Source organism: Bidens hawaiensis, unplaced genomic scaffold (assembly GCF_021521415.1).
Source record: "Bidens hawaiensis isolate Kalapana, Puna unplaced genomic scaffold, B.hawaiensis_p1.1 tig00008219_1, whole genome shotgun sequence".
Taxonomy (NCBI): domain Eukaryota; kingdom Viridiplantae; phylum Streptophyta; class Magnoliopsida; order Asterales; family Asteraceae; genus Bidens; species Bidens hawaiensis.
The window spans coordinates 582,432-609,299 of record NW_027491584.1 but is presented as its reverse complement, the minus strand read 5'-3'; the positions used below and the strand labels follow the sequence as shown (position 1 = coordinate 609,299).

Genomic DNA, 26,868 nt, shown 5'->3' with positions numbered 1-26,868 from the left:
CCCCAAAATCCCAAAATATCTCATTTCTCACCAAACTCCACACACACTCCACACACCACTCAAAACACACACATACTAACCGATCAAGATTCGAAGCCGAGACCGAGATTTTGTTGATAGATCTGAGTTGTTAAGGTAAGAACAAATCCACCAAAGCTTATATTACTGAAAATGGTTAGGATTTGATGGGTTAACCGAACCCGAAACCCAAACTGCCCAAATCGGACCCCTAAAACGTCGATTTTAGGCCGATTTGATGGTTGGGATTTGTAGGCGCCGATCATACGATTCCGTGGGTACCAAAATCGAGTTATTTGGCTAAGAAACGAAGGAGTTATGGGCAAACAGATCTGCAGCGCGATAACTTCGCCTGCAAGATTAAGTTCGCCTGATGAACTTCGCCTTCAAGCGTAACTTCGCCTTCAAGCGTAACTTCGCCTAAGGATAACTTAGCCTGAATCCAAGTTCGCCTAAGGATAACTTCGCCTGAAGCCAAGTTCGCCTAAGGTTTAACTTCGCCCGAAGCCAAGTTCGCCTAAGGTTTAACTTCGCCTGAAGCCAAGTTCGCCTAAGGATAACTTCGCCTGAAGCCAAGTTCGCCTAAGGTTTAACTTCGCCTGAAGCCAAGTTCGCCTAAGGTTTAACTTCGCCTGAAGCCAAGTTCGCCTAAGGTATAACTTCGCCTGAAGCCAAGTTCGCCTAAGGTTTAACTTCGCCTGAAGCCAAGTTCGCCTAAGGTTTAACTTCGCCTGAAGCCAAGTTCGCCTAAGGTTTAACTTCGCCTGAAGCGAAGTTCGTTTATAAAATAAATTAAAAACCTAATGGAAAATGTGTTAAGGCAGTTATCGAAAATAAAATTTTTCCAAGCTGACCTGGCAGCTTAACCCCAGCCAGGGGCTCTGCCCCTTGGACCCCGCTAGGGGCTGCCGCCCCTAGAACCCCGCTGCCAGGGGCGCTGCCCCCGGACCCCCGTTCGTTGTGGGTCATATATAGATAGAAATACAAAACGAGTAGTAGTAGTTAATTGATATGTGTAAATATTATACAGTTAGCCGAGCCCAGTTAAAGAAAGGAATTACGATCAACGGCGAGCGTAACAGGATCCAGGTGAGTTTCTAGCCCCATTCCTTGTTATGTTTTCGGGGCTGTGTGCATACTTGATGTGTTGTTAATACATTTATCCTAAGTGATAAGTGTATGCTATATGTGATATATGTGATATGTATGAATGATTGCTTGACGGTTCGTGAACGATCTTCGGATATTGCACGTACTGTCAGGTTGTAACGTTATAAAGCCATATGTGATATATGTGATATGTATGAATGATTGCTTGATGGTTCGTGAACGATCTTCGGATATTGCACGTACTGTCAGGTTGTAACGTTATAAATATGGCAATTATGATATGTATGTTTATGTGTATGAACGTAATAAAGTTAATAAAAGAAGGAAATGACGGTTGTATGGTTGTATGGTTACGAAAAGGGTATCGAGCCCTAATAATACTCGAGGTATGATGTATGGTTGTATGGTAACGAAGAGGGAATCGAACCCTACTAATATTCGAAAACAAGGGACCAGACCCTTACAATATCTGTGATGTTAGGGACCAGACCCTTATAATATCTGTGATGTTAGGGACCAGACCCTTACAATATCTGTGAGGATAGGGACCAGACCCTCATAATATCTGTGATGTTAGGGACCAGACCCTTATAATATCTGTGATGTTAGGGACCAGACCCTTATAATATCTGTGAGGTTATAGGGCGAAAGGCTCTTTAAAACGTATGATTATGAATGTAAAGAAAGTATGTAAGTAAGAAAGAAAGTATGTCAGTAAGAATGAAGGTATGAGTACTTATGTGTGTATGAAAGAAAGTTATGAGGTTAAGTACGTATGTATGTAATAAGGTATTGTATGGTATTGTATGATTAACTAGAACTCACTCAGCGTAGCTGACTTTTAGTATGCACGCAGGTGAGTAGGATGAGACAGCTGGCTTGAGAGGAGGACACATGGCAGAAGACTAAAGCCTGGCATCTGAAGATCTGATATGTTTTATAAGTTATGTTTTGATTTTGAAAGACAAGAGGAATGTTTAAAGACATGATTATGAATTGATATGTAATGTTTTATGGAAGTTTTATATTCCGCGTAAAGTTTTTAATTAACTCTGATATTTAGAACTGTGTTTATGAGTAAATCCAACACGAAAGTAGGGTTACCGGTGACTGGGCCTTACAGTCTGAATGTTTGCATAGGATTTACGAATCCTTAAAAACTTTGTGTACAATAATAAGAAACGGACACTTTGATTAAGAGTATACATGTGTCTGGATCCAAACATACATGGTGACTCGGCATTTTCCCGAGGCCATGCATATCATCAACATGCCTCTGAAGGTCTACGGGACTGTTCAGAGAAATGATATTGTGTATATAATTAATTGTACATGGTACTTAGGGTAATTTGATCCCAATTTAGTTGGGTGCCTAATGAGTAGTCACAAAGGTATTATTGTTGGTTTCACAAAGGTATTGAAAAGAGCTTTTAGAGTCAGCGTTATTCACCAGCTATGTGCTGACGTATTTTCCCACCCATGTTACAGGGAAACAAGAAAGGTTAGAACATACAAGCAAGAAGGAATAAGAAGATTGGAGTTATAGTCATTAGATGCTATCTGATGGCTCAGATATTTTATTTCAAAATATTACAAAGAGTTCTGTTTTCTAATGAAATGTATTGTAAACGATGAAAGGGTAATTAAACCCGAGTTTTTAATAAGTTTTCAATATAATAATATTTTACTAAAGACTTCCGCTAAAACAAACCCGCAACTCTGATATATTTACAAAACAGGTACCAACTTGTGGTCACACGCCTAGGACCCAAGTGGGGGTGTGACAGGTTAGCTCGGCAGAACCGAGTTCAGAACAGAAATTCAGATATGGAAGATCACAGCCAGAACCAGAACTTGAACCAAAACGAAAACCAGAACCAGAACAATAACCAAAACCAAGACCCACTCCCACAAAATAACGTGTTTCACCCAGATAACATACCTGACCCACCAAACTTTAATAACCAAAATGACCAAAACCACTCAGCTCGTGCTTCTAGAACCCGAAATCAAAACCGAAACCTAAACCAAAACCTAAACCTCAACTTTGACCAAGCCTGACCAGCTGTTCCGAATAATAACCCCAACCGCAGAGTTCGGATAAATATCGTTGATGTTCAACCGAGTATTCCGACAGAAGATGAAGAAGAGGGGGAAAATAATGATATGAACGAGGGTTTTGAGATTGAGAACGAGGTTGATCAGTGGGTTAGAAGGAATCGGAATGTTGAGCCCGAGAACGAGGGGTATGAAAGGGAAAATGAAGGGAATGAAAATTTGGAGGCAGAGGTAGAAGAGCCAGTTAATCGAAGACGGGTTGAACCAGTTAACAGAAATGGAAGGGGTCGAGACAGGGTAAATCGGGCGGAACGACCTTAAAGAGTTTGTGGTATTTAGGTTAAACGGGGCGGTTTGGGAAACCCCGGTGGGCCTAGGAGGAATTATATGGCCCCGGTTCATGATGTTAACAGTCGGTTCAGACCGGCTATCTCGGACGGAGCATCCCCGTTGGTCCCACAGGAACGAGTGTAGGGACATCAAACTTTCAAGTCCCGGCCATCTTACATTAACATCGTTCCTCATTTCCACAGGATGGCTTCGAAAGACCTGTATTCGCACTTAACCGATTTTTCGGCTATTTGCGGGTCTATTGGTGATGGAACATTTGATCAGAATGAAGTCCGGTTGTGATTATTCCAGTTTTCTCTAAAAGATAAAGCAAAACTCTGGTTTAATTCGCTACTGATGCACAGTATCAGAAATTGGGCCGAGATGCAGCAGGTGTTTTTAAACGAGTTTTATTCACAGTCGAAGACTAGCGAGGCCCGTTCGAAAATTCGCAACTTTTCACAGTTATCGCGCGAATTATTTCATGAAGCTTTTACCAGATATAAAGACATGATCTAAAAATGCCCACATCACCAAATCGAACTGTGGGAACTGGTAAAGTGTTTTGTTGATGGGTTGATTTACGAGGACCGAAAGCATCTAAAGGCCTCGTGTAATGGTCAGTTGTTGAATCAGCCTGAGGAAGATGATTGGGATTTTTTAGAGTTTATGTGTAAAGATTCCAAGGCAGAAGCAACAGCTGAGAGACGAAGATAGGGTACTTCATCCAGGTCAGTTAAGTCAGTCACGAGTGAATATGAGAGAATTGCTGAATTAGAGCGTGAACTGGCTGGGTTAAAAAAGGGTAAAAAGAAAGAAGTCGGGAAAGTTGGAGTGAAATTCCCGTTTTGTGAAGATTGTGGTAAGCTCGGGCATAAGGCGGAAAATTGCCCCGAGTTTTATGATGACGAGGAGGATGAACCCGAGGAAGTTAATTATGCTTACGGGGATTCCAATGGTCAAGGGTTGAATTCAAATACCTATCACCCGGGCCTGAGGAATCACCCGAACTTTCGTTACGGGAACGCGTCTACTCAGTTGAACCCGAACTTTCAGGGATCGAGCCAGAACAGGTCGCATGGTAATTACCGCCAGGGCGGTTATCAGCAGCAGCAGGGTTCGTATGATCAGAATCGGGGGTATAACAGAGACGGTAACCGGGGTGGAAATTCATCGGGTAATGAGGACCAGCAGAGGGGGTCCTTGGGAAATGCAGATGAGTCAGTGCACTCAAAGTTGGATGCATTGATGAAGTTTATGACAGATCATAAGGCTGAGACAAAGAAACAGTTTGAGTTACATGATAAGTCAGCAGAGGCAATGTCAAAGCAGATTGGTCAGCTCGCAGCAGATATGGCAATGTTGCAAAAGAGTGCAGGTCAACTCCCGAGCGATACTACAGTCAACCCGAACCATTACTGCTCAAGCTCCAAGAAGGGAAACAATGTGCACATCAATGCGGTAAGTCTTTTACCTAATTTTGAAATTTCTAGTGTTGAAGTTAATTCACCACCACAGTTTGTTGAAGGGGTGGTGGAAGATGTTAGTGATGAAAGTGATTGTGTTGGTCAAAATGAAACGCTTTTCCAAACTAGCTCAAAATTAAAAGAAAATGAAACATCTTTTTGTGAAAATTGTTCTTGTAATAAATGTTTTAATGAAAAGTTGACCAACATGAGAGATGAGGAGGTGGAGAATAATACCACCTCAAGTAAACTCCAAGACCCGGGAGTGCCACTTTTATCAATTCAAATCGGGAAATTTAAAACTGATCGGGCACTTCTAGATCATAGAGCATGTGTTAGTATCATGCCCGGTAGTTTATATGATCAGTATGAATTTGGCCCGTTAGAAAGGGTAAACACCACCGTGGTGCTACCAGACCAAACTCATACACTTCCTCGGGGCATGGTGACTAACGTAATGGTTCAGGTGGAGGAATTTTTCTACCCAGTTGACTTTCTTGTACTTGACTATGCCAAACGTGTGAATAATACACAACCGCAAGTCATATTGGGTAGGCCATTCCTTGCCACAGCACATGCGGTAATTGATTGTGCTAAGGGGATATTGGAGATTAAGTGCGGGGATCGTGATAAACGGTTACCATTGTTTGAAAATGCTACTAACCATGTTGTTGACAAGTATGGATCCTTGAGAAAGGATCACACAAAAGAGAAATGTTTTGCGACTGACAGGAATGAGCTAAGGAGTAGCATGAAGGAAAAAGGATGGAATGAGATGTTGCATGGAGTTAGAGATGGTGAGGAAGCAACTACAAGAAAGGGAAAGAAAACGAAAAAGAAAGAGGTAAAGAAACCGCCAGACGTAAATGAAAAATGGCAGGATCATGGCGTTCCAAAAGGTTTGGAGGAATCTCTTGAGGAGCATGCATGTAACGAGAAGGCTGCACGGGGGCAGGCTAGACGCCCACCTTGAATGTTATAAAATTTTAAAAAGGGTGGTATTTGTGCATTTTGTATATTTTTAGTTTACATTTTTTTTTATTTATTACTAATTGTATTTCAAGCTTAACATCATAGCAAAAGCTAAGTGTGGGGATACCGCTCCACTAGAAAATGAGGTTTCAGTTAAGCGACCCAGAGTGCTTTCATGTTCATTTTGCTGTGGTTAATCCAGGTACGTGTATATTATGTTGTAACCGAACTTTGTGGGTGTAGTTCACTATAAACCCTCACGAGACCCCACTCGTCCTCCTGGGCTACCGGGAGGTTTACAGGGCTTGTTGCATACGCTAAATGCAATCGTGATTCCTACGAAAGTGAGTTAGGTCTTTTAATGTTTTTAACTAATTTAACAGAATTCATTATGAAACAACTTAATTTGACTCGGTAATTGTTTTAATAAAATTAACAAATATTCATTTTCATAACTCTTAAAAGACCTATGTCTTACACTTGTGAGAAGCTTGCTTCTACACGCTTCGAGATTTTGCAGGTTCGATTGTCAGTTTAGTAATTGGATGAGACGAGAGTACATGAGTGTTTTTGAGAGTTCATGAGCTGACTGGTCCTTCTCCAGTCCCATTGATGTCAGGTGATTTCAGTTTCATAATTTATTTTGTTTTTATTACTTTAAATGTTAAAAGTTTAATTGTATATGTGTTAGTTGAACCGCCACATTTGAGCCCCGAATTTTAAAATTGCTTAATAGTCAAAAAGTCAATTTCAACCTCGTCCCTCAAATGTCATTAATCGTTTTATCTATTTTAACTTTGAGGACAATGTTTAAGTATTCTTACATTGAGGACAATGTGAACCTCAAGTGTGGGGATGGGGGAAATTTGAAAAATTTTAGTCCGATAGTACCTCGAAGAGTGTTTAGAAACCAAAGTTGTTAACAGTTAATTATTGCCATTAATGCCAAGTCATAGATTTCTGGTTATGGTTGGTTTTTCAGCTTCTCATTAGTCTTACTCACAAATGTTTTTATAGTAAGAAGTTGAAAATGGGGTCGTTTAGGCGGGGATAATGAGTCATGGGGACATGTACACATGTTTATATCGTCAACCCTATTCCTACGGTACGTGTGTGAGTTGACCCAAATATATACACATATAATATATAGTACACACATGTCATTTGAGTGCTTTCATTGATGTTCATGGATTACGGGACCGTAGTTGGCAAAATGCAAAAGTGATAGAGGCAATTAGGTTAAGCCTCGTTTGGATGAGCGCGAGTGTGGGTACTGGGGGGTTGGGGCCTCATACATTATACATATGAGGATGGTTAATGTGAGGGGCGGGGGTTTGGGTCCCTTAGAAAACCTTTCTTGGACTTATTTTTCATTTGTTTAACCCCGACATTATGTTACGAGACGATCCGGCTTACTAGGTTTATCTGTAATTGTATTTGTTTTTGATTTTGTATTTGTATTTGTTCCAGTATTAAGAATCGCGTTATTATGCTTAAAAAAACAAAAAAACAAAAATGAGGAAAAAGCCAAAAATATGTCTGTGTATATTCAGTAGTTCGTTTATGTAAAAAAAATGATGAAATCAACATTTATGTTAGTTTGCTTATTTAGAGGTTTATTAGTCAGTCAGTTTGTATAGTAGTTTCGTTTATTTAGATATTTAGTAATAAGCCGGGTCGGATCGTTTGAGCTACTTAAATATTTTCCTTCCATACCTTTACACCTGGCCCCGTTACAACCCTTTTAAGACCTCTTGATTTGCATTTGTGTCAAAGCAGCTTTATGGATGAATACTTGCTTATGAGTGATACTGAGAGCAGAGTGATACCGGCACATCTTTTGTTAGTCCATATATTAAACCGAGAGGAGAGATGTTATATTACGAGGGGTATGAGCATGTGTGCCTTAACCGGAAACAAAGTACACTTGTCTGGGCGGCTCTATTGTTTTTATTATAGCACTTAACCTTATTTGTGGGATGTCAATCTATAAAAAGTGTCAGTCTGGGAAACTGGGTATGACCTTAAGCCTTACTAGTATTAATGGCGATAATCTACATACTTATGATGGAGGTTGATGTTTGCTTTAGAGTTTGCTTGAGGGCAAACAAAAGATAAGTGTGTGGATGTGATGGTTGGTTAATGTGTATATGTTTTAGTTCGTTTATTTATTAGTTTTAATCGTTTATTGTAGGAACTTTGGTACTTCATACGTGCTTTTGTATTTCAGGTCATTGATCATTAAAGATGCTAAATTGGAGACTTGTACGAGCATTGAATGATATCTCGGGAAGATCGGAGCCACAACACAAGTGTTGGAAATGAAAAGAAACAAGTAGGAGAAGATAGAGGATGTAATTATGAGAACGTGGGCGAAAACGACGAAGTAAACGGAGTTGAAACGAGAAAGATTTGAAGAATACAAGAGCTTGAGCAAGTGTTCCACCGTGGCCCACGGTCAAAACCGTGGCCCACGGTCAACCCAGCTCAAAATCAACAGTTTACACCGTACCTTGGGTTCTTGGACCACCGTGGGCCACGGTCCGGAGTTCGCAACAGCATATTTAAAAGGGTTTTTGGCTGCATTTTGACCTAGCTTTCATTCCATATCATTCTTGGCGGCTAGAGGCGATTTCCAGCAGCTCCAAGAGGCGATTTTCACCACCATAGCTTGTACCAATACCCTACATATGATTCATATCATCCGTATTGAAGATCCAATGATGTCAAGGCTCGGCTAATCTCCTAGAATCGCACCCGGGATGTATAGTTTGTAATCTTTACAGTTTTTCTCATGTGATTAAGAACACTTGTGTATAATTATTGATGATTGATATGTGATTATTGATGTTTGGTATTTCTGTGTGTTCGGTCGGTTTAGGTTTACGTTGGTCTGAACGATCTGTTGCCAGTTGCTAGATAATTAATCATGTAACTGTTTGGTTAGATTGAATACGATAAAACATACAATTGCCCTTAATTGAGTCACACTGGCAAGGACTGTTTGATAACCAGTGCCGTGTGTAAAGTGATTGTTGATGTCTAAGGTTTTATCTGATTGATCAGTTTTCAGTTAATCGGTAATAATTAATCTGTTAGGTTGCATAAGATAACTGTAGGTTGCTTACTTGAATTCCCGTGTGTGATTTGTTTGTTAACTGCTTAATAATCGTTTACTTGTTCGTTGCTTAGTTCTCTAAATTAAAACTATTGCTTGTGTGATCAGCACTAAAAATCATTCACTTCATAATTAGAAATCTATTACACGAATACACTGACCACATACTCCTTGTGATACGATACCCTACTTGCTCTAACTATTTAGAATAATTAGGTTTTTGATTGACTCAAACGACGGTCATCATGCTCAGATTTGTCGACGACGATGTCTTCGACCTTTTTTATTGTCGGGATGAGCCGGCTCGTCGGGCAACGGGAACGGTTGGTGCCTCGCTCCATTTCGCGCACCCGCGTAGTTTTTTCCAACAATTCAAATACTTGAACGTTTTCCCGGGCCGCCCAAAAGTTTGGCCCTGAGCTCGAAAGTCGCTCAAGGCTTGAGTTATAATGTCGTCGTCGTTATGCCCGCTACGACAGCCGGGCCCCTGCAACCGGTTAATTATCCCGGTAAATTTTTGACAATCGGCGTTAAGCCCCTTCCAGTGGGCTTGAACCGCTTCTTTTCCCCGGTAGTCTTCGGGTTTATTGGTTATCGTGAGCCAAGCTTCAAAGACTTTCTTCCAAAACATCCCGGTGGCTTGAAAGTTAGCTACAAATTAAAATTATTTGTCACAATTAGTATACATTTTAATAAACACTATATACATTTTTAATAAATACTTAATATTAAAAAACTTACCGACGTCGGGATCCTCCGAAATGACGATCCAAGCCCTTGCGAGGGCCACCTCCTCCTCCTCGCTCCAATGCTTGTATGGATCACGTTGCGCCATCGGCTCCCCCGGTTGTTTCTTTTTGTGTTTACGGGTCGCCTTTTTGCTTGAACCGGAGGCCCGTGCCGTTTGCGTCTCCGGCACCGTCACCGGCTCCGACTCCGGTGGTGTAGACCCGAACGCCGGCATTGTGGTTTGTGGGCTGAGAAAGTTGGCGTACATGTTTAGGTTCGGGTCGGAAAATTGATACGGATAGCTCGGTTGGTTCGGGTTCATCGGGTTCATTGTAAGTTCGGCTGGCTCGATTGCGAACCATACGTTTGACCGAAACCAGGGAATTGGTAGTTCGGTTGGCTCGATTGCGAACCATACATTTGACCGAAACCAGGGAATTGGTAGTTCGGTTGGTTCGGGTTGTTTCTAGGATTCATTTTGTTAATTTTTTGTAAGAATTTGGATATAAAATGGAGAAGAAGGGTTGATGTTTTTATATATATATATATATATATTGTTTAAATTAAATAATTTTTTTTATTTGACCGTTGTCAAACGGTAATAATAATATAATATTATTATTTTTAACACTCGCCGGCGACAAACTATCCCCGCCCAAATATCACCCCGAGGGCAGTGTTTGCGCCCATTCTCACCCCTAATCCACACCCACTACACAGCCTAAGTGAAGAAAACATTAATATTTTGAACATCTACTTAAAACACATATAGTAACCAATGAAAGTAATTATGACCACTTCATATAGTAACCAATGAAAGTAATTATGACCACTTCAAGAAGTGAAGTCCCTATATCGACGATCTTCCATAAGACCATAGTCTTCAAATTTTCTTTATGAACTTATAAGGTTGTTAATTAAATTAAATAAATGTATCATTTTAACTCTACATTCTTAACATTTTTGCTCAGCTAGATCATTACAATCGGATGAAACTTTCTAAAGTCTTGGTTTACACCCCAATATAAGAAGAAACGCTAGTTATCATCATTTCTATAATTTAAGTACTACAAATTTATCTTTACATCTAAACTTTCTCCACCTTTTAAAAACTTATTCATCTTTGTATTTATCTCTATATAACATTTCAACTAAGATAAACTTAATCATTTTTTATATCTAAGTCCATTTCCCATCTTTTCTTCCATCTTTATGCACTCTTAAAAATATGAGTGTAGTCCCAAGATCCATAAATTTTGTCTTTTAATTTTCTAAAAGGAGATGGATAGCCAAATTAGATGAAAAAACATTATTATTTTTTTTCAAGTTGTAGGGATTCGGCTGATATCGGGAAGGAGATGATATTATGATAATCCTCACAATATTCTACCTCCAGTTGGTTTTATCCACAGTTGCAAACACCAACGATTTGATTCGCACTAGCTTGCATCAATAATAGATTTGTTCGTTTCATTACCATAAAAGATAATTAAACATACGAGGAAGACGGCTATATAAAATACTTAAGCATGCAAATTAAGACACTTTTAATAAACATATTAAGTTAAAAATCAAACTTAGTTTTGGGATTAAACTATAGGAACTCACTTTAAGGAAATAACCATCCATCAGTGAAGAGAATTCTCTTCAAATTTTGCTCTAATATTATACAAATGATCAAGAAAACATCATTTTTGTTCAAACCACCTGAAAATAAATCATAGTTGATGTAATGATGAAAATGATATATTACTTAAAAAGCACTTGCCAAGTGCATGTGAGCAAGGTGTGATTGAGCCATTACTAAAGTTAATTTGTCATTAAAAAAGTACAAACTCAAAGGATTATGATTGAGATCATAATCAAGATATATACTTGTATATTAATCTGATGTGCTAAATACTGTTTTATATGATTCTAATCGTAACATTTGGTTCATTGAATAAGCATGTTGGTTAATTATTTCAATATTACGTGTTCCATTTGGTGTTTATTTCTTAGGGATTAAAGTTACTTGGCTGAATAGAATGTCTTAAGTGTATGGGGATCGATAATAATTTATACTAACAATAAAACTAACGATCGATAATCCTAACATTCATGTTTGTTGGCAAAGACAATCAACTATCAGGAAACTTACGTTATTTATTTATCTATCATATTCTAAAATGAAAACGACATTTTAAGAAAAAGTTAGAAACACCACAAATTAAAAACGAAGGTAGATAAACTAATATCATTAGTTGTTACATCAATTAGGTTTTGAAAATACTAATAATAATAATACGAGTTCATCATTAATCTTTGACTGAAAAAATCAACATACACATAGTCAAACAATGAAATTGTATTTAGTGGAATTACTAGAGTGCACAGCTGAAATAAGAACAGAAGAAATATAATTGTTATTATCATTTATGATTCCATTATGTGTTCTTGTATAGTTTAATTTAAATTTGGTTAAGAGGGCAAAGAGTGTTACCGAATTCCACAATTTCTCATGTTTTCCTCAAAATCAGATGAGATTCTTCACTCTTCTATGCAAGCCGGGGAGTAGACCTGGAAATTGGTGAAAAGGTGTCCGAGAGAAACCGGGGAGAGGGTGGGGGTGGTGTTCAAGATCGGGGCTGCCCGTAAAAGTTGGTTTCACGGGAGTTCACGCATCCCGGCCACTCTTTGTCCTCTAATATATATATAGTGTTATTTTTCAAGGAGTTTCAACTTTCAAGTAGTTTGGATTGTTGATCAAACATTTTTAACAGTCTAAATTGCGACAACATTAAGAACAAGCAAAATTATAGTGTCATTTTTTTAACCAAAACTTAAAAAATTATATATAGTTTGCTGAAAAGAAAATATTATATTGAATAAGCATAGTCGATATTTTACTATAATAAAACTTAATTTGAGGTTTAAAGATGGGTACAACTTATATTTGAAGAATATTATGGATGCTAATAAACCGTAGAAAGGAAAATTGATTCTTAGATTACATACCATATAGTGTATAGAGAATATTAAGTAAGTTAGGTACCATTTATATCAAAGTCAGGTCACTTCGAGCATGATTCATGGAAATAGAAACCAAGAAATTAACAACCACTTGGTATAAACACATATGCAATTGGATAGTGAGTAGAAATAGTCGGTATGTAGATGTCCTATGTAACCTTTTTAATAATGAAGTGGAAGTGCATGTACGTGCTTTGTACGGGCATCTAAGACAAGATTAGCACCAAGAGTGTTCTTTTGATATTATTTGAGCTGGGGCTTTTTGATGAAACTCACAGAATCTTTGATCGCATACCGATGATTATCGGTACCGAGAGACTGTAATAACTACCAAAATGATGCTAGGACAAGACAATATATATGATATAATAAAGAGACTTTGATAACCTGATGATACTTGATCGGGTCCAAGAATGCCACATTGTCGTTTGCAACATAAACAATGATGACATTAAGAGATAAATTGGTTTAGTGTCAAAGAGACCCACTTCCTTTAAAACCTCCAATATATATATTCTCTAGAAGGTAAGATACTTAAGGTTGATGACATACCTTCTACACCAAGAAATTTGTCAAAGGATTAAGACCTATTAGTGCTAAAGCAATGATGATGATGGTGTTGGTGTGACCACAATTAGTAGTGCAAATGATGTAATCATCATAAACGAACATGTATCAAAAAAGTTTTACCATTTAGAGCAAATTAATAATGAAGGATTTCTTGTGAATCCTTTAAACCCAACAGTTGTGAAAGTGTGAAGAAGTTTCTAAACCAAACTGGCAAACTCTAGTGATCTGTTTGACTTTATGGTTCATTTAAAGAAGAAAAACATGGTAAGGAAAGAAGGAATGTAAAAAATTAAATGTTCATATAAGGTAAACTATGTGTTGGGGGAATTCGTTAATTGAATATCTGGAACACAAGCTATTCTGATTTTTCTTTCTATGTGTTGGGGGAATTCGTTAATTGAATATCTGGAACACAAGCTATTCTGATTTTTCTTTCTTTTTTTTTTATAAAAAAAACTTAGGAACATAACTCACTTTTTATTTTCTTTCCTTTCTTTTTCTTTCCTCTCTTAAATGAGACTTGGGAACACTGCCTAATGTTTGGAAAATAAGAGTCGTGTGATATATTTTCGGATCAAATTATTTTGATGGTTAACATAAAAATTCAATTGAATACAAGATAATTGACAGGAACTTAATATGATGATCATGAGAGTTGTGAGAAACAACAATGTCTTTCGAATGACAAAACGATGAAAACATTCTTTATACAAGATTAAGGTTTGTGCCTTTTGCAAATATCTTTTTTGAATTTTAGTTCTGATTAAAATTGTCTGATTAAAAGTGTCCCAATTTTAATGAAGCAACCAATATCGAAATAAAAGTGCAAGAAGGATTTTGGACTATCAAATTATTAAATCAATAGAAATGATAAAGAAGGACGCCATGTTATTATTTATCAAGTGTGAAATGGCTGGAGGGGTAAAATTGGTATAACCTACAATTGTTGTTTTTTTGAGCCGTAATATTCGTGTTATAATCAAGATTGATCTTAGAAGATCGTTGTTTTACCTTAAGCGTCCTGCATCGTCATAGTTAATTTAGGAATAAGATCAAAAACGATACTGATTAACATAATAACGAAAACCGTTTATAGCATATATGTGTTATACTATCTAGAATTAATCTTGTCCGCACGTCCATATACACCTCACGAATCAAAGCCCCATGGTGAATTATATTAACTCAGCCTGCCCATATCGATCCTTATCACATTTTTGGCCGTCAATATGTTTAACAATTTATACATCAATTTGTCATTGTTTAAGGTAATTAAACTATGATTACAGTTCGTTTGTGATCCAGTTTCCATACCCCTGACATTAATTAAACTTACAACAAGCGGATTAACCGATTTCAGAAATTAGGGTTCTTAATCAATTGTGTTTTCATCATTGTTCATATTTAATTTAATGTTCTTGGATGTTAACCAATGGACACACCAGCCAGTTGGGCTGGTGTGTGTGTGTGTTCAAATCTATGAACTGGCCAGGGGCGCGGGTTCGAGCCCCCTAGACGTGGTTTTGTTGTGATCCAGTTTCCATACCCCTGACATTAATTAAACTTACAACAAGCGGATTAACCGATTTCAAAAATTAGGGTTCTTAATAAATTATGTCTTCATCATTGTTCATATTTAATTTAATGCTCTTGGATGTTAACCAACTGACACACCAGCCAGTTGGGCTGGTGTGTGTGTTCAAATCTATGAACTGGCCAGGGGCGCGGGTTCGAGCCCCTTAGACGTGGTTTTGTTATTTTATTTTTTTAAAAGTGATTTAAATAGTTTATTAACTCATTTATAATTAACATTATACATAAAATAAATATTATTTTATTAACCGACACTTGTTAATTCATGTTTTCTCATCGTTGAATGTCTTTACAAACTCGTCATTTATACACACACACACACACACATATATATATATATAGATATAGATATATGTTATATGTATTATTATTATTATTTTAACAAAAATATAACAAACGTATTTAAAACACGTTAGATTTATTTTTATCATTAACGATTCAAAATGCATATTTATTTAGATATTATTATAATAATAATTTATTTAAAAACGTTTATATTATAATTATTTATCTAAAGTATTTATATATTTATATCATATTTACTCAAATATTATATCTCAAATTATATTTAATCAAATCATTTATTTAATTTGTATATTTTATTATTTTTTAGATATTAATATTATAAGTATATTTGATATTTAATTTATTTATTTAAATTGTTTAATTATTTAATCTATTAACAATAAATTGATAGTATTTTGTAATTAATAAAAGTAATTATTCTTTCAAACACCTAATAATAACAATAGAAATCCATCGATCAATCAATAAACATTATAATCATAAACATAACTCAAACCACATTGAAACCCTAATCTAGTATACGTGTTATCCCATTTATTATTAACCCATAATATTATTTATATATAACTAGGAAATCCTTGATGGTAAATCCCGAATGGTTTAGCTTTCTCGCATCGTCCTTTGACTCTTGTTTATCTAATCAGGTGAGTAATCACTCCCTTATTTTACTTGTTTTCAAATGTTTTGGGGACTTATGCGTACCAATTTTCAATTTACATATATTATATTCTCGAATGCAAATGTTAACATTTGTGTTGTGTATCAATTGAATGTCTACTTGCTATTTGTTATTTGTTTATGTGTTTATTTATCGCATTCACGCATTCAGAGAGGTCCATCATTTATCATTATTATCAACATCATATCGTAGTAGCCGGCGTCCGACCGCATGACAATGGTTTTACCGACAACTCAATTACTCACTCATGGTAACAATCGCCTGATTCGCATGGCAGTGGTTTAGCCCACACATCATTATTGTGTGCAATATTTACATGCTATGGTTTGATTGTTTATACTCACAGATAATAATTTTCTCTTTATTTATATATTATTATATTGTAATTAAAACTGATGATTTTCTCACTCAACCTCGTGTTGACAAAAATATATATTTTGTATGCATTTGCGAGTTATCATGTTGGATTGTTTATCAAGATGGAGCTCACTTAAAGATAACTTTTAGGATATAAAGCTTAATCAATAGTTATTTGATCTTGTTTTGTAATTTCTTTATACTTGATGTACTTAAATGTAAATTGTTTATTATTGTCACGTTACAATTGCATGACAGTACCTTGTGAGCTGTGAATAATCAGTTCGCGCCCCAACATTTCTGCCTAAGGTTGGGGTGTGACATAACAAAAGTGGCTATTTCAATAATACCCCGCCTCCACATTTTCTTTGGAAACTTGGATTTTAATGATCCGAATGACTAAGTATTGACAAATATTAATCTCAATTAACAATGTAATCGATAGAAATTCCAACTTTTAGTTTTGCTATTAGTAACAATCTTTGTCTAACAGAGCGTTAATTCCGTTAGTATTTCTTTTAAGTTATCGTGAAAATGACTAGAATACCTTCATGCAAATAACCAAATTATCTTTAACATTAAAAAATATAATAAAAAATAATAAATTTAATATATTACAGGCTACTTTTATAATTAAAGAGACAAACAGCCCGATCCACCCATCGGAACCCTTCATCTCCTCATCGAAACACCTGCAAGGCTACAACACCACTGACCGCCGTCAACCGGCTATCTGCACCAACACTGGGCAGCTCCACCTCCACTTGTGTCACACCCCACCATGGCAGAAGCAGGGGTGTGTGACGTCATGTATACCATAAGCATATGATTATCGCCAACATAAATGTATTAGGATACCAATAGTTTTAAAAGTGTTTACAAACCATAACTTGTTTTTAAAAAAAACGAAGTTAAACATCAAAATGGTATCCTAATTATACAATGAGGTCCCGTCTTCATGATTCCATTTGCGTTGTTAATTCCCTGAAAAACATACGTTTAAAAAAAGTCAACACATTGGTTGGTGAGTTCACAGGTTTTAAGACTTGTTATGAAATCATGTTTTCATAAATCGTTGAATCAGTTCGCAAACAAGCATACGATAACTTAATGAAACAAATATGATGATCCTCCGTAGACTAGCTAAATCTACGAATTAATATGACGAACCCTGAGCCTATAACCAAACCACGACTTATATCCTTTTGCCCTGTTCAAATCTCACAGATGGAATATACGCACCCTGTTTCGATGCAATATCGGAGGTTAGCGCGACTAACCTAACAGTAGGGGGAAATGTCAACGTCAATAGTACTATTCGTATATTCCCGTGGCTAACTCCGTTAGCTAATGGTTATAGTATGCAAGCAAGGGACTTATAGCACTACATAGTTCAACTCATGTTCGCATAAGGATTGTGTGTTTTGTTTCTAATTATCGTATATAAAATCAGTTGTGTATGTCTTCCACCCCCGAATAAATAAAACAGCAAAACCGTAAAAAGGGCTAGTGTACTCACCTCGCGAGCTCAGTGGTCAGTTCGCTATCAGTTTAAGTTTAACCCGGGGTCCACTACCTTCAAACGTCCTAAACGCGTAAGGTCAGTTAGTTATCGTTATCGACTCGCAAGTCGGTTTATGCCATGCGCTTTTACCCAACTAGTTGTTTCGTTTATTATGTTTGTGTCGGTTGCATTCACCAACCGAACGTTTCGTTTAGTATGTCTGTGTCAGTTGCTTTTACCAACCGAACGTTTCAATGAGCATGACTCGTTGGTAATCAGTGTCTACTTTCACAATAAATATTTATACCCAAAATATTTAGGTAAACATGTATTTAAACAAGTAAATCCCATATTTGAGTTACAGAGTAAACTAATATTATTTTACATGTATTATAACATGTTTCGATCGACTAGTATAAATATATATATTCCAAACCTTTTGCATTTATGTTTTTTATAGAGAAAATAACCCAATCCTTGTCGTGTTAGTGTAAAAACAACATATTTTCTATATGTTTACACATAACTATAAAAACACAATTTTTGAAGTAAAACGCAAGACAACTTTATGAATAACATGTGTAAACATGTATGTAGGTTTGCATACAAGCAACAATACTTATGAAATTTCCCACGGTTAAATGTATTTATACTTTTAAGTTTAGTTCACAAAATACGTTTAAACCATTTTGTGTACACTGTTATAGAAATATTGAAACAACATAGACAGATATTTCTACAAAATTACAAAACGTATAATTATTTGTCATCTTCAAAAGAAAGTTTTACATTAGAAACTCATGGTTATACTAAGTTACTCTTTAGTAAAATGTAAATGTATAATATTCAACATTTAGAGAATCCACTAAAAATCATCAAATTTAAATAAACGTAATTCTTAAAGTTTGTAAACCACTATCACCTCATAAATACTCTATATATATGTAAAGTCACAAACTGAGTTCTTGGACTCAAAATTTATTTATTTTACCAAATATACATGTTTAGCCAAAAGAAAGAAAAAGAAAACATATATTTATATATATCTAGAACATTAGAACTCCATAAATAAACATTTTGTCAATAATGATTTATGAACTATTTTAGACACTTTAAAAGCTTGTATTTTACCAAAGTATATCATTAAAGTTTATAATACATATTTTTCACTAAAAATATATTAGTCTTGTTTCTAATAGAAGTGTGTCTATCCATGTAAATCTCTAGATTTTTACCAATAACAAAGTTTGAGTTTTGGAATTCATGTTTTTATACAATCCATATTTTTATGTAAATTATCAACACCAACCAATTCTGCTAAACAAGAAAGTTATTACAAACCATCACTTTATAAAGTTGATTATCCTTCCACTACCAAAACAAACAACAACATGAAGGCAAGCATGCCTCACCATCTAGATTGCAAAAACAGGCTCTTTTTAGATGTAGTTTTAGACAAACAAAAATTACTTGGGTGAATTACTTGGCATAAACACAATTTATATAAATATAAAGATAGTTTTAGGATGGCTTGGCTCACTTAGTTCTAAGAATTGAGATTGAGATGAATTTCAAAATCTTGAGCTAAACTCCACCAACTAGGAGCTCCCAATGTATGCTTGAACCATGTTGCTCGGAACGGAATACACGCCCGGCTTTTAAAGAGAACCGAATGGTGTGCGTAGGGCCTTGAGCTGCAACAAAAAAGGGTGGGGGTGTGGTTGATGGTAGGTCAACTAAAAGAGGGAGAAACCGAGGGTTGATAGGTAGAGTAAAAAGATATGGCGTGTTTGTTGTTTGCTTTGTGGTTTGTCTTTGCACTAGGAAAATCTAATGTAGAAAAGATGATGCAGAGTTGAGAGTATAAAAGATCAAAAGTCAGGGACTTGTAGGTTGAGTGAAGATATAACCAATATCAAAAATCTAGTGGTGGGGGTATGGGTCAGCCAAACTAGGAAGAATATGGTGGTTGGGTTTGTATAATAAATAGATTTTGTGTTGATTGGGAATGGGGATCAAAATGATGATGTTTTGAGATAAAAATCTTTTACTTGGATATTATACTAGGGTTTCCGTGGTTTTATACTTTGCATCTTTCAACAACTAACTAATGGATGTAAATGTGGATGTTAGTTTGTAACCAACCACACCAAGGAGGGGTCGTGGGTTTGGATTAGAATTAGAAAGTGTTAACTAACGATACTAAATGCCAATTACAAGCATAGTTATTAGTTAAATTGCACGTTAGTTTATAAGTCATTAAATTTGTTTAGTTGTTTAGTCATCCAAGTGTTCAAAGCAAAAATGAGCACCCGTATTCTCAGTTTATAATTTTACATAGTTAATTATTCACGAGATGTGCGTTTGTTTAGTGTAAATATAAGTAATATGTGAACGTGATATTATTTAATTCTCGTGAACAAATACATAAATATAAATTTATGCATTATATTACGTGTAATATTATTAGTTTTGTCACTAATATTTGTACGTTTCTGTGTCGATGATATTTTACGAAACAGGTTCGCTAAAATAATAATAAACGCCTCATTGTTGTTGTTGATATATTATAAAATAATTATGAAAAAAAATGTTCGTATAATATAAACTCAAACTTTGTAGGTTCGTTAAATACATTCGGGTCGTTTAAACAAGTTATCATCAGCTCTCGTATTCGTCGGATAACATCCGATAGCCTGGGTAATTACTATAAATTACTTAGATACATTGTAGCATGTATTTAAGTGCTAATGCTAGACACAGTATGATTAAATTTAATAAAATTATAATCTAGAGGGAATTAACGTTAAGAAATCATGCTTAGTGATTGTACGGAAAATGGCTTAATTTACGGGGTGTCACAACTTGCAACTTGCATCAACACCACCACGACCATCCGCTGGGAGGTAACTTAAAAGAAATAACTAACGAAGTTAGCACTCTGTTAGACAACAATGCTATTGGTGATATAAATAAAAGTTGAGATTGTTATCGGTCACATTGCTAGTTGGGATTAATATTAGCTAATGCCTAACAATTTGCACCAGTAAAATCAATTTTTCCTTTTTTTTTACACTTTGAACTCAACCACATACTACTAAATAATGAAAAGACTATCAACTCCTTTGACCAACTTAAACATAATACACTTCATAAAGATACCCGTATTTTATAGATTTAGTGCCGGGCTAAAAGTGAGCAAATGCTTTATCTTAGGCTTCTAATAACTTAACTTAGTCACAAAGATTAAAAAAAACACAAGTCTTGAAAATGATCGACATTTCAAGGCTTTAGTGCTTCACAACCCATGCCTTCTCAATCTTAAACCCTACTACCCTAGTAGCCACAGTCAAACGCCAAAGCCAATTCATTTAAGCTAGTCGAGTCACATCGTTCGCTCTCATCATCATCCCACCAGGGGTCAAGAAACCGAAAAAAACCGAATCGAAATAAAAACCGATGGTTTGGTTTTGTGTTTTTATAAAAAACCGAACTTGCGGTTAGGTTTTGGTTTTGCATGTAATAAAAACCGAACCGGACCGAATTTATAGATTTATATTTTTCTAAAATTTTTATTCTAACTAATTTATAAGAATTTGGTAGATATATAACTCGTATATTTTTGGCTAGATATATAATAGTCAATTAGTTAATTATTAACCAACTTATTTTACACCTATATTAATTATTTCGGCCTAAAATTTTCAAGTTCAAATGATAAAAACTAAAAAAACTAAAAAATCGAAACAAAACGGTTTCAAAAAATCCAAAAACCGAAGTTCTGGTTTGGTTTTAACCTAAAACCGAACCATGCACACCTCTACATTCCACCGCTCGGGCATTGGTGCTTCACGACTCTTCTAGTTCAACATCTTCACAATCGTAAACCCTAGCTTCCACATGCCAAATCCGAATCCGAATCCGTTTTTAACATTTTAAATTCGAATCGATTCAAATCTGAATTTAAAATCGAGTAACCCGGTTGTAGCCGCACATTACCTCTAACTATGCACATTTACTAATAGTCAAGGGACTCGATTTTACATTTTCACCATTTGCACTTGTTAATCATGATCAAACTCACACCAAATTAGGGTTTTTCCGTCTTAACGTTAATCGCAACAATGAAGAAGAATCCGATCAAAACCCCCAAAAAACCCCAAACTCCGGCATCCAAATTCAACTCCGATTTCAGCACCTGCTCAAAAGACAAAGACTTCACCGGTTCAATCACTCTATTCGAATCAGCAATCACACAAAACATCAAACTCAATCTCCACCACTTAAACTGCTTCTTATACATATGCTCATACTCAATTGAATCATACGCAGACATCGCAATTAATAAAGGGTTTGAAATATTCAATCATATGGTGTCGAGTAACATAAACCCTAATGAAGCTACGATTACTGCTGTTTGTAGATTAGCTGCTGGTAAAAATGATGCTGATTATGCGTTTGAGTTGGTTAAGAGTTTGGTTAAGTATAATGAGAAACCCAGGTTGAGAACTTATGATCCCTGTTTGTTTTGTTATGTTAAGAATTTGGATGCCGAAAACGCGTATAATGTTGAGAAGGATATTTTGAGTAACGGGTTGTGTTTGGAAGAACCCGAGATTGCGGCGTTGTTGAAGGTGAGTGCGGAAGTTGGGAATGCAGATAAGGTGTATGATTATATGCTTAAGTTGAGAGCGTGTGGGAAATGCGTTAGTGAATCGACGGCGGAGGTTGTTGGGAATTGGTTTAGTGGAGAGTTTGGGGGGAAAGTGGTGGGAGAGTTGGATATGGGTCGGGTTAAAGATGTGATTGTGAAGAATGGAGGTGGGTGGCATGGGCTCGGGTGGATTGGGAATGGGAAGTGGGTGGTGCGGAGGACGAGTGTTGGGTCGGGTGGTGGGTGTTGTGGGTGTGGAGAACGGTTGGCGTGTGTTGATATTGGGAAGGATGATGCCGAGAGGTTTGCTCAGTCGGTTGTTGCGTTGGCGGTTGAAAGGGAAAAGAGATGTAATTTCACTCAGTTTCAGGTATATGATGTTTTTAAATTAGTTTAGCAGTTATATTTTCTGTTATTATATCATTTAATTTGTTCATTTAGTTGGTTTGTTTAGACACCTATACATAAGACGTGTCGTGCTCCATTTCGACCCATTTTCTAGTTTTAGTAAACCCAATTTAACATTTGACCCACCCATTGATTTATATGTGTTCACCCGAATGAACCCGTATATTTTTTTTTGCTCAAAGCAACCTTTTCTTTCAAGAATGGGTCATGGTTGCTACCACTAAAGTTTTTTCACAAGATATATACTTATTTAGTTAATTTACACTTTTTGGTCCAAATGACACGTTGCACACGTTTAGTTCGACGGGTCATATTAAAACATATCTTTTTTTCTTTTTATTGGTCATAAAATGATGAATGTAGTTTTTTTTAAATTATTTTAGAATTGGCTGGATGAACATAATGATTTTGAAGCTATAGTGGATGGTGCAAACGTTGGACTTTACCAGCAAAACTTTGCAGATGGTGGATTTAGTGTTCCTCAGGTTGTGTACGTCTCTAATTATTTTTTTAACTGTTTATTATGCTTCTGATTTTTAATTTTTTTTTCAATATTAGAGGCCACTTGTTCTAACAAATTGAACTTTGTTTTCTGGGAATTGCTATAAAGCAGCTTGAAGCTGTTGTTAACGAACTACATAACCGAAGCAATAAATGGCCACTAGTTATTCTACACGAGAAACGAATAAACACACTTTTAGCTAATCCGTATAATCGAGGTATACTAGAGGAGTGGATTGAGAAGGGGATTCTCTATGGAACACCGGTTGGTTCAAATGATGATTGGTAAGACCGCATAAGTTATCTGTTATCCCATGGTGGTTAAGATGTTAATTCAATTTAAGATATGCTTTCTTATATATTTTTGGTTCTCTGTATAGGTATTGGATTTATGCTTGTGTAAAACTCAATTGTATGCTTGTGACAAATGACGAAATGAGAGATCATATTTTTGAACTTTTGGGGAGTAGTTTTTTTCCCAGATGGAAAGAAAGACATCAGGTATGTGTTATGCATAAATCTTGTTGATATTTTGTTATATTCTAAGGTTTTAACTATCTACGCATTTGGTAATCCTGTCCATTTTGGGCTTCTTCAGTTGTAGTAGCACATTAACACATGATTAACATGTTTTTATTGCCTAATTAAAAGTTTGAACAAACACACAGTTAACCCATGGGGGGTGACAAATTAGTATGTGCCTGATTCCCCTCTAACAGAGGTCTCAGTTTCGAGTCCCACGTCCATTGGTTTTCTGTTTTTTTTTACAATCTTTTCCACCTAAAAGCCTCCAAACCTTACACTTGCAAGGATTTGAATTCACCACCTCACTTTTGAAGGCGCGAACACCGTACAACTAGACCACTAGGTCATGTGTTTGGTTTTCTGCTTTAACCTCTTCAAGGCCATATGTCCAGCCCAAGTAGCGATTTACCTGACCCTGTTGGTTTAGGGATGTAAGCGATGTTGGGCTCGGGGCTTGGTTTGTTTGTCGTAAAAAGCTGAATTGTTGAGCTCAGGCTCATCGCAAAGCCAATGCTAATTGAGCCTAACGAGCGAGCCAACGAGCCGAGCTTACCTTGGCATGGCTCGTTACAAACCTTGGGTTGATTATGATCGAGCTATTTTCAAGCAAGCCGTGAGCCTTCTAACAACTGTAGTTAGCATAATATTGGCGGGTTGCCTGAGTTTTTCGACAACGGTTCTCATGCTTACCAGAAAAAGAAAAAAGAAACAGCACACATGATGGGCAAAATAGTCTTTAATCTATCTCATGATTGTTGTTTTCATTTTTATGCTGACACTACAAATCACATAACTTGAGTCGTATAATCAAACAAAAACGAAATGCCGGTCCTTGATGCTTATTCGGTCTGTCGTTAGTAAATAAACCGCATAATAAGATAATATTAAAGTCAACTACGTGATGCTCTTACTGTCCACCATGCAGGTTCACTACACATTTTCAAAAGGTCAACTTAAATTCGAGATGCCACCTTCATGTTCCCTTGTTATACAGGTATTTGATGTCTTAGTTTCACTTTCTTGTTACATAAGATGAAAAAAGAACATTTTGTGGCAATTTTCACTAAACAAGTTTTTTTGTTTGACCTGTTTGGGATAAAACGCAAAGTCGCAAACCAAATCAACCAATACATAAGTAAACGGGTCAAAGTTATGCATTAGGCAACAGTATTATGAAGACCAAAATCTGAATACAAAATTTATTAATTTTTATCAGGAATCAGAGAGAGGGGCATGGCATGTACCTATAGCGGGTGAATATAACGAGTCGTTAAGACCATGGCTTTGTATTACCCGTCCTGAAATCTGTAAAGATTCTGATGAGTTCTCCAAGTGTGAAGAATCTCGGGAATCTGGGAAGACGATTAACGGAAAAGTTATAAACCCGTGTTCCAGTTCTTCAAGTAATTCTGAAACTATTTCTATAACGGGTAAAAGAAAGGAAAGATCTGACTGACTTCTGAGTCTCCAACCAAGTAGCACTTACTTGAGATTCACTTGCAAGAGTTAACCCATAAAGTTGGTTTAGTGTTTCAAAATTTTGGTGACCCTGCTGTTGTCTGTCTGATATTGTTATATAATTAGAGAGTAATATCTATATTGTTTTATTTATTTATGTTAGCGGGTTTGTTTTCATTGACGTTTACAGTGCATGTTAGTTGCGTCATACACGTCTTTATAACAATATTCGTTTTGCTTACGACCTTTAAGACGTGTCCATTTTCTCAAAACGAAAGCAAGTGACACTACCATTATATAAATGATAGTGTGTAGTTGAAACCAAAAGATGATTTAGGCAACTTTTCAATTGTATGATTTGTACTAGTTGTCTTAAATTAAGCAAGATACATGAAGGATCACTATGTCTATACATGTGTATAAAACTAACTTGAGAATGATCAATCAGTTATACATGTTAGTTTGTTAAAATATTATTTGTTGTGATTTCTAAATATATTTTTTACTCTTTTAGTTTTTATATAGTTTTACAATTCACGGAAATCAGAAATATTAAAACCCGCATGCTATTTTCATAGTTTTGACGTGCACTCAGTTTAAGGTTAGTTTGCCATCACATCACAGTTAACAATACACAAAACATAAACATATGTATATTAGTGGTGTTCATGGTTAAGTATAAATATGTGAAAGTGTTCAAGTTGGTTATCGATTCGGTTTCACGATCGGTTTTTCGTTTTCTAATTTTGGTTTTCGGCTTAAAAAATTTTAAACTGTATTGAACATTTGAATGCTTGGGTTTACACTTTAGAGTCGAAACTAGTATGAAAAATTCGAACCAGACCGAGAGATTCTGGGCTGCATAAGTTTTCATTTTTATTTGTGTTGCAAATTTTTTTGAGTTTTTATTTAAGCCACATAAGTTATACTGCTTTACTTATTACAATGGGGCGCCCTACCATAGTAGTACCATGTACCTAGAGGTGCATATATCGTGTTTTTTAAATAGAGCAAATTACCAAAATAGCCCATTTTATGAGAGAGAAAACATCAAATAGCACGTGAGATTTCAAATTCTCAAAATAGCCCTTCAAATCCTACGTACACGTGAGTTTGTGAGATTCCCCGTGACTTTTCGTGGACGAATCAGATTCTGCCAAGTGTGTTCCACTCCCACCTACCCCGATATTTTTCATCCCAAATCTGTCGGAAACATAACTTTTGACACCAAATATAACCTGAAAAAAACCAACTGTAACGTGATGTTTCAAGCTATTTTTATCGGCAACGTGAGTTTTCAAATAAGATTGATTTTGAGTTATTTTGAAATTCATCTCCTTAGATGAATTTCATATGAATTTCGTTTTTTTGAAAAAGGCAATCATCTTCATCATCTTCTTCATATTCATCTTCATCATATTCATCATATTCTTCTTCATATTCATCTTCATCACATTCATTAATAATAATCCCACCACCCCCTCCAACCATATAACACCA

General features: G+C 36.0%; 1 protein-coding gene across 1 annotated transcript; it reads left to right on the top strand.

Moving 5' to 3' along the window:
- The first annotated feature begins 21,941 nt into the window (after positions 1-21,941).
- LOC143637291 (proteinaceous RNase P 2-like) lies at positions 21,942-25,547 on the top strand. The gene is made up of 6 exons (XM_077104723.1): positions 21,942-22,846; positions 23,268-23,369; positions 23,498-23,670; positions 23,766-23,886; positions 24,836-24,904; positions 25,127-25,547. Exons 1-6 carry the CDS (start codon positions 21,947-21,949, stop codon positions 25,364-25,366), a joined length of 1,605 nt encoding a protein of 534 aa, XP_076960838.1. The 5' UTR covers positions 21,942-21,946; the 3' UTR covers positions 25,367-25,547.
- Positions 25,548-26,868: the final 1,321 nt, after the last annotated feature.